General features: G+C 29.7%; 1 protein-coding gene and 1 non-coding gene across 3 annotated transcripts; one reads left to right on the top strand and one right to left on the bottom strand.

Moving 5' to 3' along the window:
* Positions 1-6,457: 6,457 nt before the first annotated feature.
* TRNAA-UGC (transfer RNA alanine (anticodon UGC)) lies at positions 6,458-6,530 on the bottom strand. The gene has a single exon. It is a non-coding gene; the product is annotated as a tRNA-Ala (tRNA).
* A 5,308-nt stretch (positions 6,531-11,838) lies between these two features.
* LOC102587510 (auxin-responsive protein SAUR72-like) lies at positions 11,839-14,442 on the top strand. 2 transcript variants are annotated; one of them, XM_015311452.1, is made up of 3 exons: positions 11,839-12,134; positions 13,308-13,883; positions 14,208-14,442. In XM_015311452.1, the coding sequence occupies exons 2-3, from the start codon at positions 13,394-13,396 to the stop codon at positions 14,234-14,236; spliced, it is 519 nt and encodes a 172-aa protein (XP_015166938.1). In that variant the 5' UTR covers positions 11,839-12,134; positions 13,308-13,393; the 3' UTR covers positions 14,237-14,442. The 2 variants fall into 2 exon arrangements, with proteins under 2 accessions (XP_015166938.1, XP_006353770.1); XM_006353708.2 differs by lacking the exon at positions 11,839-12,134 and having other exon boundaries at positions 13,102-13,883.
* Positions 14,443-15,399: the final 957 nt, after the last annotated feature.

Here is a 15,399-nt window from a genome sequence, read left to right as displayed (position 1 = left end):
CGAAAAGGGAAGGCTCAAGTCCCGAAGTGATTGTTCGATTATTTGAGGCAAGTGGACTTCTAAACCCTTGTTAAGTGCATAGAATCGTGTATTTCCTTGTGGTATGTGTTGGGGGGGTAATGAGACTTGTTGATGGGTTGACTTGTCCATGTTGAATAATTCTAATGATGGAAAAAGGGTAATAAAAGGCTATGTGATTGATTATTTGTGTGTGATGTGTTGAGAATGGTTTGAAAAGCTTATTAATTCATTGTTGATGTTGTATCACGATTGTATTGATGTGAACTGTGCATTGTAATGAAAATAGGTATCTCCTCATTATTTGTGTGAATATGTCATTTGCATTGACTCTGAGACATAGTTATGATAAGTGTTATGTGGTAAGAGGATGTACCATTTCGAGGGACGTGTCGCATGTCGCAACGGATACTATATATCGAGGGACGTGTCGCGCGCCACGACAGATACTATTATCGAGGGACGTGTCGCACGCCGCAACGGATGCATGGACAAATATGTCCCCCATGGGTCCCGGACTGAGAGACAACGGGTGTGTATCATTAGGTCAGACATACATCACTATACTTGACATTGCATTTCATTGCATTGCACATTTTTGTCATTGACGAACTTGATCTTGTGTGTTGATGATCTTATGAGTGCCTTTCTGTGGAAGTTGTGATTGATGAATATTGAATTGTTGTTGAGGATATGTAATATGTTAGAGTGTCGTTGTTGAGCTGTGTGTTATGTAAACTGTGAACTGTTAGGTTGGGCTGGTTTTATGCAGGTTGTAGTTATGGAAGTTTGGATAGGGTGTAAAGAGTACATGTATTCTGTTCCCTTAGCTTGTGTATACATTTTTGTAGGTTACGAGCCCGGATCTTTGTGATACCTTCTATTCTCTTCGTTTTCGAGGCTTTCTGTGGAGATTTGTGAGGTAGATGTTTGTCATCTCAGCGGACCTTCTTACTCCTGTTTATGATTTTGTTTTCTTGAAAGACAACGCCATTTGAGACTTACGTATTTTATTTCAATTCTAGTATTTGCATTAGAGGCTTGTGCACGTGACAACCAGGTTTTGGGGATTTAGTTAAGTTGACTTGTTATCCGTATTAGTAATTGTTATTGAACTTTTATTTTATTTCCGTACTTTATCGAAATGGTTGGGTTTTAGGCTGATTTGTCTTGGTGGGATAAGACGAGATTGAGTGCCATCACATCTATTTTTTGGGTTGCGACACTTTGAGCTCTTCTTTTTCTATTTTCCCTATTTGCTTCTTTTTTTTAATACACTTCTTCTACTCCTCATTTTATGTGCTCAATTTTTTTTTAATTTTTGTTACTACTGATGAATTTTGTTGCTTAGAAAAATTAAAGTATGATATTCTCTTATTTATATATCATTCTGTTTACTGCACTACATTTATTAATTATCGTTTGAGTTTTTCTTTTAAAAAAAATAAAATCCAATTTATAGAGGTTTAGCTTAAAAGATTTAGCAGATTCGGTATTATTTGTTTTTGCTGAGTCTTCTCCTTTCTTGGACTGATTTTATATTCATTACGTCTACATTTCTTTGAATGTTTTGTGCATTTTTCGCTTTAATTTTGGGATCGATTACATTAAAAGTTTGGTAGGTTATAAATCAAGTAAGAATTAATGATCCATAATTAGTGGAAATTCTAATTGACAATGCTTCGATGGAGGGATTAGTCTCACGTAACTTGCCACATCACTAAAAAATTGGACTATTAAACTTTTGGGGGTATTTGTAGCTGAGATAACAACAGAGACATTTTTTATCCCAAAATGTAATAATATAAATTGTCTATTTCGCATAATTCAAGGACAGTTTTGATCATTTTCCATTTTTTAAACAAAATAATAATTTGTTACATTAAATTAATAATTATTCAATATGTAATTATTATTTTTATTTTAATTGTATTACTTAGTGTAGGGTCAGTCAATCAATTGACCGATTTTCTCTTCTCCTCTATATATACTTAATATATATTTTTTAACATTTATTTGTCTTATTTTCCTTTTTAGTATATTATGTATTTATAAATTACTTATAAAATAATACTATAAATTACAATAATTAACAAATAAAATATTTTAAAAAAACATAATAAAAGTTTGATCAAATCTCAAAATTGAATTTGTGCCACATAAATTGGGATAGAGCGAGTAACATATATTATTTGATAATTACGTACGTTAAGAGTATTATAAATCAAAATTATTAATAACTTAAAAGTATTAAAAGAAACATATTGAAATTTGGTTAACTATCAAAATTTCAAATGTCCCGCATAAATTGCGCGCGAGAGAGAGTGTGTATTTGAAAATTGCATTAATTAAGAGCTTTATAAATCACAATAATTAAAAACTTAAAATATTTTCAAAAGCATATTAAAAATTTGGTTGACTATCAAAGTTTCACATGTGCCACATAAATTAGGACAAAAAGAATAACATATATTATTTGAAAATTACGTTAAAAGTATTGTAAATCACAATAATTAACAACTTAGAATATTTAAAAATTATATAAAATTTGGTTAACTTTGTCAATTCTATCGTGCTACATAAATTAAGATGAATAGAGTAATATATATTGAGTTTGTGCTTGTACAAACTCCTGTATCCGGTATTTCTTATATTTACAAATAATTATACACGTTCAACTATTAAAAAAACATATCATTTTAATCACTTAATATTCAAATTTAGAGACAACATTTTAATTATTCAAATGTCCATTCAAATCCATACGTCTTAGTATTAAAATACATAAATAAATAATCAGCATGCTATACCAAAACTAGTAATATTTTTTTCAAGGCTCCCATTAATTCCATGCCCAGATTAAACCTATATATGCACTAGTACTAAACTACGTCTGTCTATTCTTAATTAGTTGATCTCGTGATTAGTACTTTATTTTAATTGCATTGTCAACAAAAGCAAACCCGATGGCGATATTAAAAATATATCATCTGGTGAACAACTACGAACTAATTTTAGTTACATTATTTTTCATATATATATATATATATATTCCAAACATATAGAACGTCCTATATGAGTCATGGTTTTTATTCGTTTAGTATCGATTTAATTATTGAACTTACCAAACTTTTAGCCTAAATAGAACGTATCTGAAAGCCATATCTCACTAGCAAGTTGATTTGTCCAAAAAAACAAAATAAATAAAAATGAGACGTTTCTAGAATCTAATACTTTATATATGTTAGAATTTGAGACCTCAACTAACTTAGCTTTGACATTCTTAAACTTTTAACAATACCTTTTATCTTTGGTCTTTGCTTTAAATTGATCTGATGAGTGATGGTTGAAACTAGTCTTAGCATTTGTCTTTAGATGAAGGAAACAACTTCTAGAAAACATATTATAACATTCTCTGTCGGGTTCGAAAGAATCATCATGCGAAAGTTTATGATTTGCAAATTATGTTTATGATAAATTAGATGACAAAGAAAAACATACTAAAAATATATTATAAATATGACTGGGTCAAGCGACCTATACATTATAAAACTAATATTTAAAAAAAGCATAAACATGTTGGGAGAAAATCCCCCCTAAACAAAATTCTCTACACGATTATATTGTTGATGCTCTTATTGTGTTTATGGTATGAGAAGACGGTCTTCCATTTATAGATTTATAGAGTTTCATACGTTTCCTTACAAAAAAAAGACAGAATATGAAAAAAAATTATATTTTTTTAAGTCTAATCTCTTTAAAAGATAAATAAATTAAGTAATCTTTTACTTTTTGAAAATTTGTCAAACTAACATTACATGACATGTGAAAGCAGGTTCGAAATTTTAAAAGTTATGAGTACTCAATTCCTATTTACAGAGTTAGTGAAATATTTTCTGTCATCCACTTTTTTCTTCGTCCCACACTCAGTGTCAATTCTATATATTATTATATTAATAGGTGCATCGCTCTCTATTATTATAATAAAGTATTTGGGGTAAAAAAGAGGTCCATCACAGAATAGAAGTCAAATAAATGAGATGAAAAGAGTAGTACAAATTTAATATTGATACAATAGTAAAATGAGGTCTAAAGGGAAATAAGTTATTAAACCATTAAATCAATCGTATTACTCCCTCCGTTCCATTTTATGTGACACCATTTCCTTTTTGATCAGTCTCAAAAAGAATGTCACATTTCCTAATATGGTAAGTATTTAAAGGTACAATTCCTCTTTTATCCTTGTTGGTCCCACTTAATCTTAAAATAATACTCCAATACATTTATGAGGAGAAATAAAATTGAGTTTACTTTTTAAAGGGCAATTTGGTAAACATTTCAAAGTCTTTATTTATTTCTTAAAGTTCGTGCCCGGTCAAATATTGCCACATAAAATGGGACGGAGGAATTATAAATTTAGACATTCAAAAAGTATAGTATTTTAAATTCCATATCACATATTGCAATGAATATGCTGGAGTCAGTTTGCCAATGATAGGGGAGATGAACATGAGGTTAACTAAAGATGGGGTTCTATCATTTGATTATTACATTACTTTGAATTAATTAGCAATCACAAGACCCCTCCCTCAATTTTATTACTCAAATTGCTGGTGAAGAAAGCAATTGAAAACATAGTAATGTTATATAATTTGGTGCCTCAAAGTCTCTAAATAAAAGAAACTTCTTATTCACCAACCAAACGTACTAATATTAGGGAACAAGCTCCTAAATTTGATAGTGCAACTTTTTGTGATGAAACATGCAATTCGTAAATGCCGATTTAATTACTTTACTAGTATCAAAGCAACTATTCTTATGTGAATGGAGAGAGGAATTGGGCCATTGGGTGAAGAGCCGGATGTAATTTTTATTGAATTTATCTGAACTCAATATTTTTTAAGTGATTATAATATAAATCTTAGATTGCTCTCTTAAGTTTTTTTAGGTACATAAGCACAAGTAACAAATGAAATATCATTACTACATTTACTATATTTCAAAAATTAATATAATTCTATTTTTTGTCCTATTTCATTTGACCTAATAATTATTTGGGAAAAGGGATAAATATACTCCGAATATCGTAAATGGTATGCAAATACCCTCTGTCATACTTTTGGGACTTTGGTGTCCCTGTCGTCCAAAAACTAGAGCATATATACCCTTCACTTTAACGGAAGACTAAATAGGGACACATGGCGCAATCTTATCCGTCGATCCGATATTTAATAAATGTCGGGTCGGTGTATAATATTATGACACGTGTATGTCTGTTAGTATAAAGGTATATATGCTCTAGCTTTTTTAACGACAGAGGCACCAATGTCCTAAAAGTATGACGGAGGGTATCCGCATACCATTTATGATAGTTCGAAGGTATATTTGTCCTTTTTCCCTAATTATTTTGATTCAAATAATTTTTCTTTAATTTTAATTTTCTTAATTATTTTTATAAATATTTGACGGCAATTTTTAGGTACGAGTCCTTTCGTACTTATAGTTGTTATAAATGTTTTTACTAATTTATTCCCACTTTCTAGATACTTTTACTAAATGCTTCCTCTATTTCAATTTATGTGATTTTTTTTTTTCTAACTTGTCAATGAAAATGTCATTTTCCTATTTAGAAACAGTTTCACTTTAGAATTTCTATGCTGATTTTAACGAGATAATTTACCGTCATATAGCCGTCTACATTTTAGTAGTAATAGTGAGCACTGAGCCCAATTAATTATCTAAATGGCATCCATGACACCTCAAGTATATATACTTATTTTCGTTTGATAAAAAAAGGAATAACATGCTAAGGTATGACAATGGTCGAAGTAAAGCATACTTATAAGCAAGAAAGTGAGAGAGCATATTTAATTTGTAAAAAGTCCATATCGATCAGATGTGGTGAAATCAATTTAACAATGATGATATGTGGTGAAGTGAACACAAGGTAAAATATGAGCTTTCGAATATGGTTAAATTTTGACATTATTTTGTACTCATTTTCTCAAATTTCTTGTGACAAAAGCAATTGAAAATTAACTTGATAACGCTATTGAATTTGGTGGCTCTAAAAATCTTAATTTTTACTTAACTGGATTAGTGAGTTACGTTGTTGTTTCACCAACTCAACATGCTAGAATAATTAGAGGACAAGTACCTTAGTTAGATAGTACAACTTTTCTTTAGCAAAAATGTCCTATAGTCATAGTACTAGCTAGTGTTATCATTCAAGAAAAAGACTTGAAAATGCTGTTTGTTGACTGTTGTTGCATGCAATGGAAAGTTTAGAAATAAAATATAGATTTTCGAGAAGAGGGGGTGCTTTAAGTTTTTAAGTTTTCCCTCTCATCGTCCAAATATCCACTTTTTTTATTTAATTTGAATTCACGTAGAAAAAAACAAAAACAAAAAAAAAAAACTAATTTAAAATAATTGTGTATGGAGATGCGGGGGATCGAACCCCGTGCCTCTCGCATGCAAAGCGAGCGCTCTACCATTTGAGCTACATCCCCAACTTGTTAGACCATATCGGATATATTGTATTTCAATGTTGTTTTTACACCGGTGAATCTTACTGGGCCACGCTTTCTGTATATGTTTTGTATACATTTCTCATATTAAGGCCCTTTATGAAAGAAAAAAAGGAAAAGTTACACATTTGGCCACTCGCCAAATACAATTTTATACATGGAGAAGGGCCTAAATTGCCCTTCAACTATTTAAATTGGTACAAAACTATCCTCCATCCACCTTTGGCCCCCAAATATCCTTGACGTCAATTTTTTGGCTCAAAAATACCCTTATGTCTAACAGATCATACACATAAGGTTGATGGAGAGCAATATTGTACCTAATCCCATAGTTTAGAGCATTTTAGGCCCTTATCCATTAAAATAATTTGAAATTATTTTATATATAAGCCCATATGGTTGACTTGATTTTAAATTTCATAGCAGATTGAAAATAGAAAAAAACCCCCCCCCCCCCCCCCCCCCCCCCCCCCCCCCCCCCCCCCCCCCCCCCCCCCCCCCCCCCCCCCCCCAACCCCTTCTCTTCCTCTCTCTTACTTTTTTTTTCTAATTGGATCTTGTCCATCATTTTAATTTTTTTCAATTTATGACAAAAAGGGAGAAAAAGAAGGAAAATAACAATGACATTCATATAGAAATAATTAGTTCAATAAAATATGATGTAATGAAGCAAATCTATACGTATAATGCATTTTTCTTTTGTGTGTATCCAAAATTCAAAATAAAAGAATAAAAATAATCATTTCTCTCATATCCACCTCCATCCCTGATTCCACCATGACAATAATACAAATTAAAAATATATGAACATGTGAGTTCATTTCTAGTTTGAGTCCTTGATATCCTAATAAAGAATAAAAGACTAAAAAAGAAAATAGACAAGATATTTGGATAATTGAGAGAAAATTAATATTAATAAAAATAATAAAAAATTTAGATGGACAATCAATTGGGGTGAGTATGGATTTTAGTTGGATCCCCATTTATGAGTTGGATTATAATAAATTGGGGGTTGATTTAAAATAGGCCAATAGGAAGATATCATGAAACTAATTATTTTTTAATATTATTTTCAAGCGTATCATGTCAAAAATATGAGTCATATGTGGTTTTATAAAAATATAAATTTTCAAAAATATGTTTTTATTATTTATTTGAGAAGTGTTTAAATTTGGACCAATCACATTAGACAACATAATAAATAAATATTTAATAATTTTACTTTGAGGGAGCTATTAAAAATAGGAAAAATTACAGAAATCCCACATTTTAGTTTACTTATTACCATTATCCCCTATAAGTTTTACAAATCTCCAAAATCCCTCATTTTAGCACATCAGATTAGTGTATCAACGCTTATATTATTGTATCTCGCGCATTAGATTAATGTATCAGCGCTTATATTATTGTATCTCGCGCATCAAATTAGTGTATCAGCGCTTATATTATTGTATCCGTTTGAGGGATTTTTGTAATTATAAACTTTTAAGAGATAGATTGTAATTTTGCCTTAAAAGTATGTGATTTCTGTAATTTGCCCTTAAAAATAAGGGCAAATGTGAGTCAAGATTAACATCGAGAGTATTTTTGAGCCAAAAAGTTGACGTCAGGGTATTTGGGGGCCGAAAGTTGGGTGGAGGGTAGTTTTGAACCAATTTAAATAGTTGAAGGGCATTTTAAACCCTTCTCTGTTTTATATATTACAAATATTTAGCTCAAAACACTATATCCCATTACTGATAAGGAAGATATTTTTCCCATTATTTACATAGCCAAGTTTCTATGCTTTTAGTCGCATAGATACTATTTTCTTACGGCAATGTTTAAGAAATTTGATATACAATAATATAAAAGATATACATTCGGTATACAATAATATACAAAACTTTCATAAACGGTTTTATAACAATATATGTTTAAAAACATGATATACAATATCATACATTCAAATATATAATATTATATACAATACTATATAATATTATATACTATTATACAACACCCGACTTTGTCTTCTTCCTTTAATCCAAGCTTCATATCAATCCAAAACACCTCAAAAACTATACAAAATCACCTTAAATTTCATATTTAGTTTCCGCAATATATACTCGATCTTTCGTAGCAATACTCATTCGAAACGGAGCTTATTTATAAAAAAAAAAATATTTTTATATTTTAAAGCTTCAAGATTCAACAATATTCACCACTTATGGAGTTTTTGCAAGCGTCAAAAAGAATTATTTTATTTATAAGATTGTGAGTACAATTTTGTGTATCTCTTGGTGCTTCTCTTGTAATTGTATTCGGTGATTTGAAAGTCATTAGTAGTGTATTTCTAGAATGTAGGAGGATGTACAGTTGTACACCTTCTTGTGATACAATTGATCACTAAGAATGCCGGACAATACTTTAATTTTTTGATATATTGAGTTGATCTTGAGGAAGAATGTCTCTTGATCACTTCGACTTACAAAGCGACAATATCTTATATCTTGATTCTTGATCTAAAATCTCTCTGTGAATATCAAAAAGTTTATTGGATATTTGAGAAGTCTCTTCAAGAGAATATATATCTCTTTTTATAGGTATAAGCTAGAGTTTATGATAGAATACCTATAAAAAAAAAAACCTTAATGATTATTTGAACTTAAAGATCATGAATTGAGCTTGTCTCGTAAACGCTCAACTACTCAAATCGAATAAAAGATGCTCCATAACTTAAAACATCAACAACAACAAAAAAAGTTGACCAAGGCTGGGCTATAATTTTTTCCAGCCTAGCTAGTTCAACTCATTTTGTTGGCCTTAAAGGATTTACTCACTCCACATGAAATTTTCCTCAATCATGGTATAGCACTTGTAATAGTTTCACATGATTCAAGGAGTATATGTCAAATTGTCAATAATTGTCAATTTTGCACAAGATAAAAATTAAGGCTACCAATGTATGGCACTGAGGCCTTCAATTGCTGTTGTTATTTGTCAACCACCTATTATTGGAACTTGTAAGAACAATATTGAATACCTCAACAAGGTATCCGTGAACACCTTAATTGGAACTTGCAAGTATCCTTTTCTTAATTTTCACAACATCATTAAGAAAAGAATATTACATTATATATGGCACCATATATTATTCTTTTTATGTGCAATAATTAGTTGTAGAGAAATACAATTTATACAGCTCTCTCTGAAGGAAAAACTCTTTGCTTTTCAATTAAATCATCTTTAGTGTGACAATCATATTGAAATTAATAAATTTGTTTGCTTTTTCCAAATACTTGATCACACGCTATGTTTTGCTTTGGATTAAAATAAAATATAAATTACAATTTGTAACTATAAAATAAAGTATCTCTAACTTAATTTTTTTCTTATAGACGAGTGTGCAATTCTATATTACGCAAACTCGTTACATTTATTATGTGTTTATCTTCTATATGTATACATACGACTATTTTGTTTATATTGCATTGTTCAGTTTCAGTTTTTAATTTTTAATTTTAAAAAATTGCATTCGAACACAAAATAAATTTAATTTAATTTGATTTTTCTCCTTTTGATTTACTTAACTCTTGTTGTTTTCCTTACCACCCAATACTACAAATCAAATGTATTTTTTTATAAAATCAAATCAACAATCAAAATATCAAATTAAATAGTCAATAAAATTTATTTTTTATTTGATTTTTCGATTTTCAAATGTACACCCCTACTTTTCATATGTTCTAATTCTTGAATGAGATGTTACATCCTCACCAAATGTATTTTTTTATAAAATTAAATCGAAAGTCCAAAAATCAAATTAAATAATCAATAAAATAAAAATTATTTGATTTTTCGATTTTCAAATGTACACCCCTACTTTTCATATGTTCTAATTCTTGAATGAGATGTTACATCCTCACCAAATGTATTTTTTTATAAAATTAAATCGAAAGTCCAAAAATCAAATTAAATAATCAATAAAATAAAAATAGCATTTCTTTACTGCTATCAAATATTTTATAGTAATATTCTTCAAATTCACATGTGTATTCTTGAATATAACTCATTTTGCAAATCTGCAATTTTTCCAATTGTTCTTTTGCTATTATTCTTAATGTTTCTCAATTTTGAGATGCACTTCCTTCACTACCTAGGAATTCATTTCCTACGAACTTTACAAGGGCTCTTATCCCTTCTTGAATGGATTTTTTGAATTCTTCTATGGTATAATTTTTGATGATTCCTTTCGCATCATCAAACAATCCGGTATGCCAATTGCTTACTTTACCGGCGAAAGTATTTAACGTAATGATATATTTTTCCTCGTCGGTGTAATTTACTCCGTTTCCTAATAGAAAGAAAAGAAATATGTTTTGTGCCCATACATCTAAATCTAGTTCTGGTTCTCTTTTACAGTCTAGGTCTAGAAATTGGGTTGTTCCTACATCTCCTGTTGGGAGTCTATATATAATTTTATTTTATTTTATTTTCAAAAATCCTAGGGAAATCTATCATTATTATTTTTCAGGTGTGCATTGGGTAAATCTACTCCTATTGCAATAATTTGAAAATTACATAGGAAAAGTAAATCGCATTAGGTAAACCATGTGTGATGAACTCGATTGAAAAAGGATCAGGCGGTGGAGATCCCTTGGAATCCCTTTGTGATACCACACCTATTGCACCAAGTCAGCCAATTGAGAAAGGACCATGTGAGATTCAATCCATGATCTCCCTTATGGAATACCCATGCTACACCAACTCAATGCGGATTCCAAGCATCTATATTACTTAGTCGGTTGTTCTTTAAAAAAATGTAGTGGTAACTAACAATTATATTATCAGTATATTTTTTTTGTTGTAAACTTGTATTTTCTTCGTTTCATTTTGCTTATCAAAAATAAATGTTTCACTTTACTAGTTCATTTTAGAAAATCAAGAAAGTTATAAAAAAAATTCTCATATATACTACCCTTAGTATTAAATAATTACATTAAATAATAATAGTCAAATTTAAAGTTTCAAAATTTAAATATCATTAATAAGATTAGCTAATGCACCTCTAATTATATTTTAAATCTTTTTTAAGAAGTGTATCAGGTCAACATAAAATATTAGCGACTTACCTTATTTTAGGAATTAGACTATACTAGAAAAAGAAGAAAAAAAAAGAGTAAGAGGAAACGGGTGGACGCATAAATCGGTAGGAAAAGCGAAAAAACGGGTGAAATTCCTAAGGATAGGAGAAAACAAAGGATGTGTATATAAGCCCAAAGAGGAGTCTGATTTAATCATTTATCATGATATGGAAATTAATATGACATTTTATTCACAATCATTCTTCATTTTAATGGATTCTACAAAATCTATCAAACTCTCTAACAAAAGAAAAACAGACCCTTTTATCTTCTAGCCCAAAATTAACTTTCCACCACTCTTCATTTCAAAGCTCCTCTTAACCTTTGGTATCGTCGATTCAATATTGACGATGAAATTTCAGTTAATTGTCATTTACTGATCTCATCTTTTACAGAATCAATCTATGATGTTGATCTTATCCTATTCTTAGTACCTTCTTTTGACCTGTCCTTTCTGCAGGTAATTAAATCAACATCAAATCTTATACTTAACTATTTTTTTTCTTATTTAATTTGTCTAATTTCTCTTTGCATTACTGTCGTGATTGTCTTTCATATGCATGTATGTAATCTCTGTTATTAGGAGCCGTTGCAAGTGTTATTATATAGTTTTAAAACAATACAAATGTATTATAGTACTAATTAATAAAATTTTAAATTCATCTTTGTTTATTACAGTGACAATTAAAAAAGATATGTCAATATTTTGATTTGGGTATCACAAAGAAGATATGCAATGATCTGTTTTAATTTTTTTAATCTTTATTTGGGGTCAGCTTTCAATCTGATAAATTACCCAAATTACAAAATTATACTCCTTCCGTTCCTTCATAGTTGTCATAGTTTTCTTTTTGAGAGTCAAACGATATGAATTTTGATTAATATTTTAAGATGTATTTTTTCATCATATTGATATGGAAAAAGTTGCAATTTTATAGTACTTTTCCATAGTTTTTGAATATCTAAAATATTATTTTAAAATATGGAATTGATGAAATTATCCAATCTAATTTAGCTTTGAAAATTAGTTAAATTGACTCTCAAAAAGGGCCGTGAAGACTAAAAAACAAAGGAGGGAGTATGATCCAAGATTGAGCTAATAATTAAAATTTCTAGTGTTTGAGGTGGCGTTTAATCAAACATCCATATTTGATGGATCCAATATTGAGTTATTTAATAATTAAAAGATCCCTACTGCTTTTGTCTATTGAGCCGAAAGAGGGAGAATATTAGGGTGTCTTAAATAACAAATTAAATCAATAAGAAAAAATAAAGTAATGTATATAGCTTTATGTCACCGCCACTATTTTATTTTATTTGTTTATTTCTATGGTTGTATTTACAATTCATGATTGCTTGTAATGCTAATTTAATTTAATATATGTTCATGTCTTTGGATGTATATGCTATAAAAATAGTATTTTATTTGCTAAATTAATGATTGTATTAGCTGCTCATCATGTGATTTGCAAAATGCTTATGATTCTAGTAAAGTCATACCCCATTTTGGATTTCACATGCACTAAAATTATTAAAGCTAAAAAAAACCAAACTTAGCTCAATGGATCTCTGTTTAATATATTAATTACCTCTTGAGTATGATATCATTCTATATAATAAAATAAAATTGCAGAGGAACAAGATCTGATGAGTCATATTTTTCGATCGATCATAATTCGGTAATACATATTGTTAGTGTCATCAATCTTGTTGCAAAAGATGGATGAACATGGAGGAGGAAGCAAGGTGACAGGTATAAGGCAAATTGTGAGACTTAAAGAGTTGTTACATAAATGGCAAAATGTGACACTTAGTCCTAAAGGTACTCTTCAATCATCAAATATTGATAGTAATAATGGCAATTTTCATGGAGGTATATCACCAGCTATTACAAAGAGGCTAAAGAACTCCATTAATGTGTGTTGTGATTCGGACGACGAGAGTTGCCAGAGTCCAGAGCCACCCCATGGTGTTCCTAAAGGTTATTTAGGAGTTTATGTTGGACCGGAGCTTCGTAGGTTTATAATTCCTACAACTTACCTTAGTGATCCTTTGTTCAAAGTGTTGTTGGAAAAAGTTGAAGAAGAATTTGGATTTGATCATACTGGTGGACTTACTATACCTTGTGAGATTGAGACTTTTAAGTACTTGTTGCAATGCATGGAGAGTCATCAAAGAGGTCATGGTGTTGATCCTCAACATGATTCTTGTGAGTCTAATTTTCCCTACTCCTTTTAATCTTTTTTTGACATGAATTGGTGATTACAGTAGAGGTGGATCTAGGATTTAAAGTTTAATGATGTTGAACTCATTGTACTTTGAAATTTTTGTGTTTTTCACATATATATATCTCACATCTGTGTTTCGTGTTGAAAATACTGGATTCAGTTGAATTCATAGAACATTGGCTCCATTTATATATAGAAAAAGTACTTGCAATATGTCATGTTGAATTTTTTTCTTGAAGAGTTTTTGGTGTGATTCATTTTATTATGTGGTTTAATTGGAAATCATTTGATGGTTTTGGATGCAGCTGGATCTTCATTGGCGATTAAGGGGTGATTAACTACAATGGTCTTAGTGGTGGTTGAATCTTTAGGGATGTTTTTTTTTTCCTTAATTCTTCTGGTGTTAATTAATTAAGCTAAGATGATCTTCATGTAATGTAGATTTCATAATTCTTTTTTTTTCTCTCTCTTTTACTTCTACCTTTGTATTCAAAGTTAAAAGTAACAAGGTTAGATATTTTTAACAAGGTTCATTGGCAAGAGAAAACCTTTGACCATTTGTTGGAAATAACCTACAATATTTTAGTGGTTATTGACCCTTGCATTTTTAGGCAAGTCTATTTACATCTTTTTGGCTTGTATCTTCTTATTTTGTTTCATATTTTTGTGCTATCATGAATCTTTCTCTTTTCTTTCAAGTTAAGGGTCACTTGAAAACAAACTCTATACCCTACAAAAGATAGAAATTAATATATGCATACATTCTACCCTTTCAGACGTAAATCACAGGGGCGAACCCACATAGAGGATTTCGGATGCTCGAACACCTATTAATCCCGACGAAAATTTTGTATATATATATATATATATCAAAAATACTAGAAAATGGATATAAAGAGCTCCCGAGCACTATTGAACAAAACGTCTTGTATGTACTTTGGTTCAGGAGTAGAATTTTGAGGTCATTGAGGCCTCTAGTTGAGGGTTTGAACCCCCTGCAATAGCGTATATTTTTGTTGAAAAAGCTAACTCAAACTTCTTCATTGTTTTTTTTAATTCTTCTTTTTATACATTTTCACCGTTGACTTTTGGTTACATTTTTTATTATTTTTGATTTTTCTATTTTTTGTATTTCATTTACTAACTAAACTATAAAAATATTAGTAAACTTTTTTTTTTGAGCAACTTTCACATATGGCAAACATAAAAATCATATTTGTAAGTTATAGCTATTGTTTGCATAATTGCGCTCCATAGCAAATTTTATGTTTGCTATGGAGCTTTTGATTTGTATAATTCGCTACAAACATCCAATTTTATACAAATTGTTCAATTTTGTATAAATTCATTTATACATTGTAATTTGTATAATAAGATATGTATTTGTATAATTATAAGTGTATATTTGTATTTGTATATACACTTTTCTCTCGCTTTATACAAGCACAAACACATACACATTTTATATATTTTATACTGAAATGTATAAAATGACTA

The sequence above is a fragment of the Solanum tuberosum genome, unplaced genomic scaffold (assembly GCF_000226075.1).
Source record: "Solanum tuberosum cultivar DM 1-3 516 R44 unplaced genomic scaffold, SolTub_3.0 scf00157, whole genome shotgun sequence".
Classification (NCBI taxonomy): Eukaryota; Viridiplantae; Streptophyta; class Magnoliopsida; order Solanales; family Solanaceae; genus Solanum; species Solanum tuberosum.
Note: the sequence above shows the minus strand (reverse complement) of the source record. Positions and strands in the feature narration are given on the sequence as shown.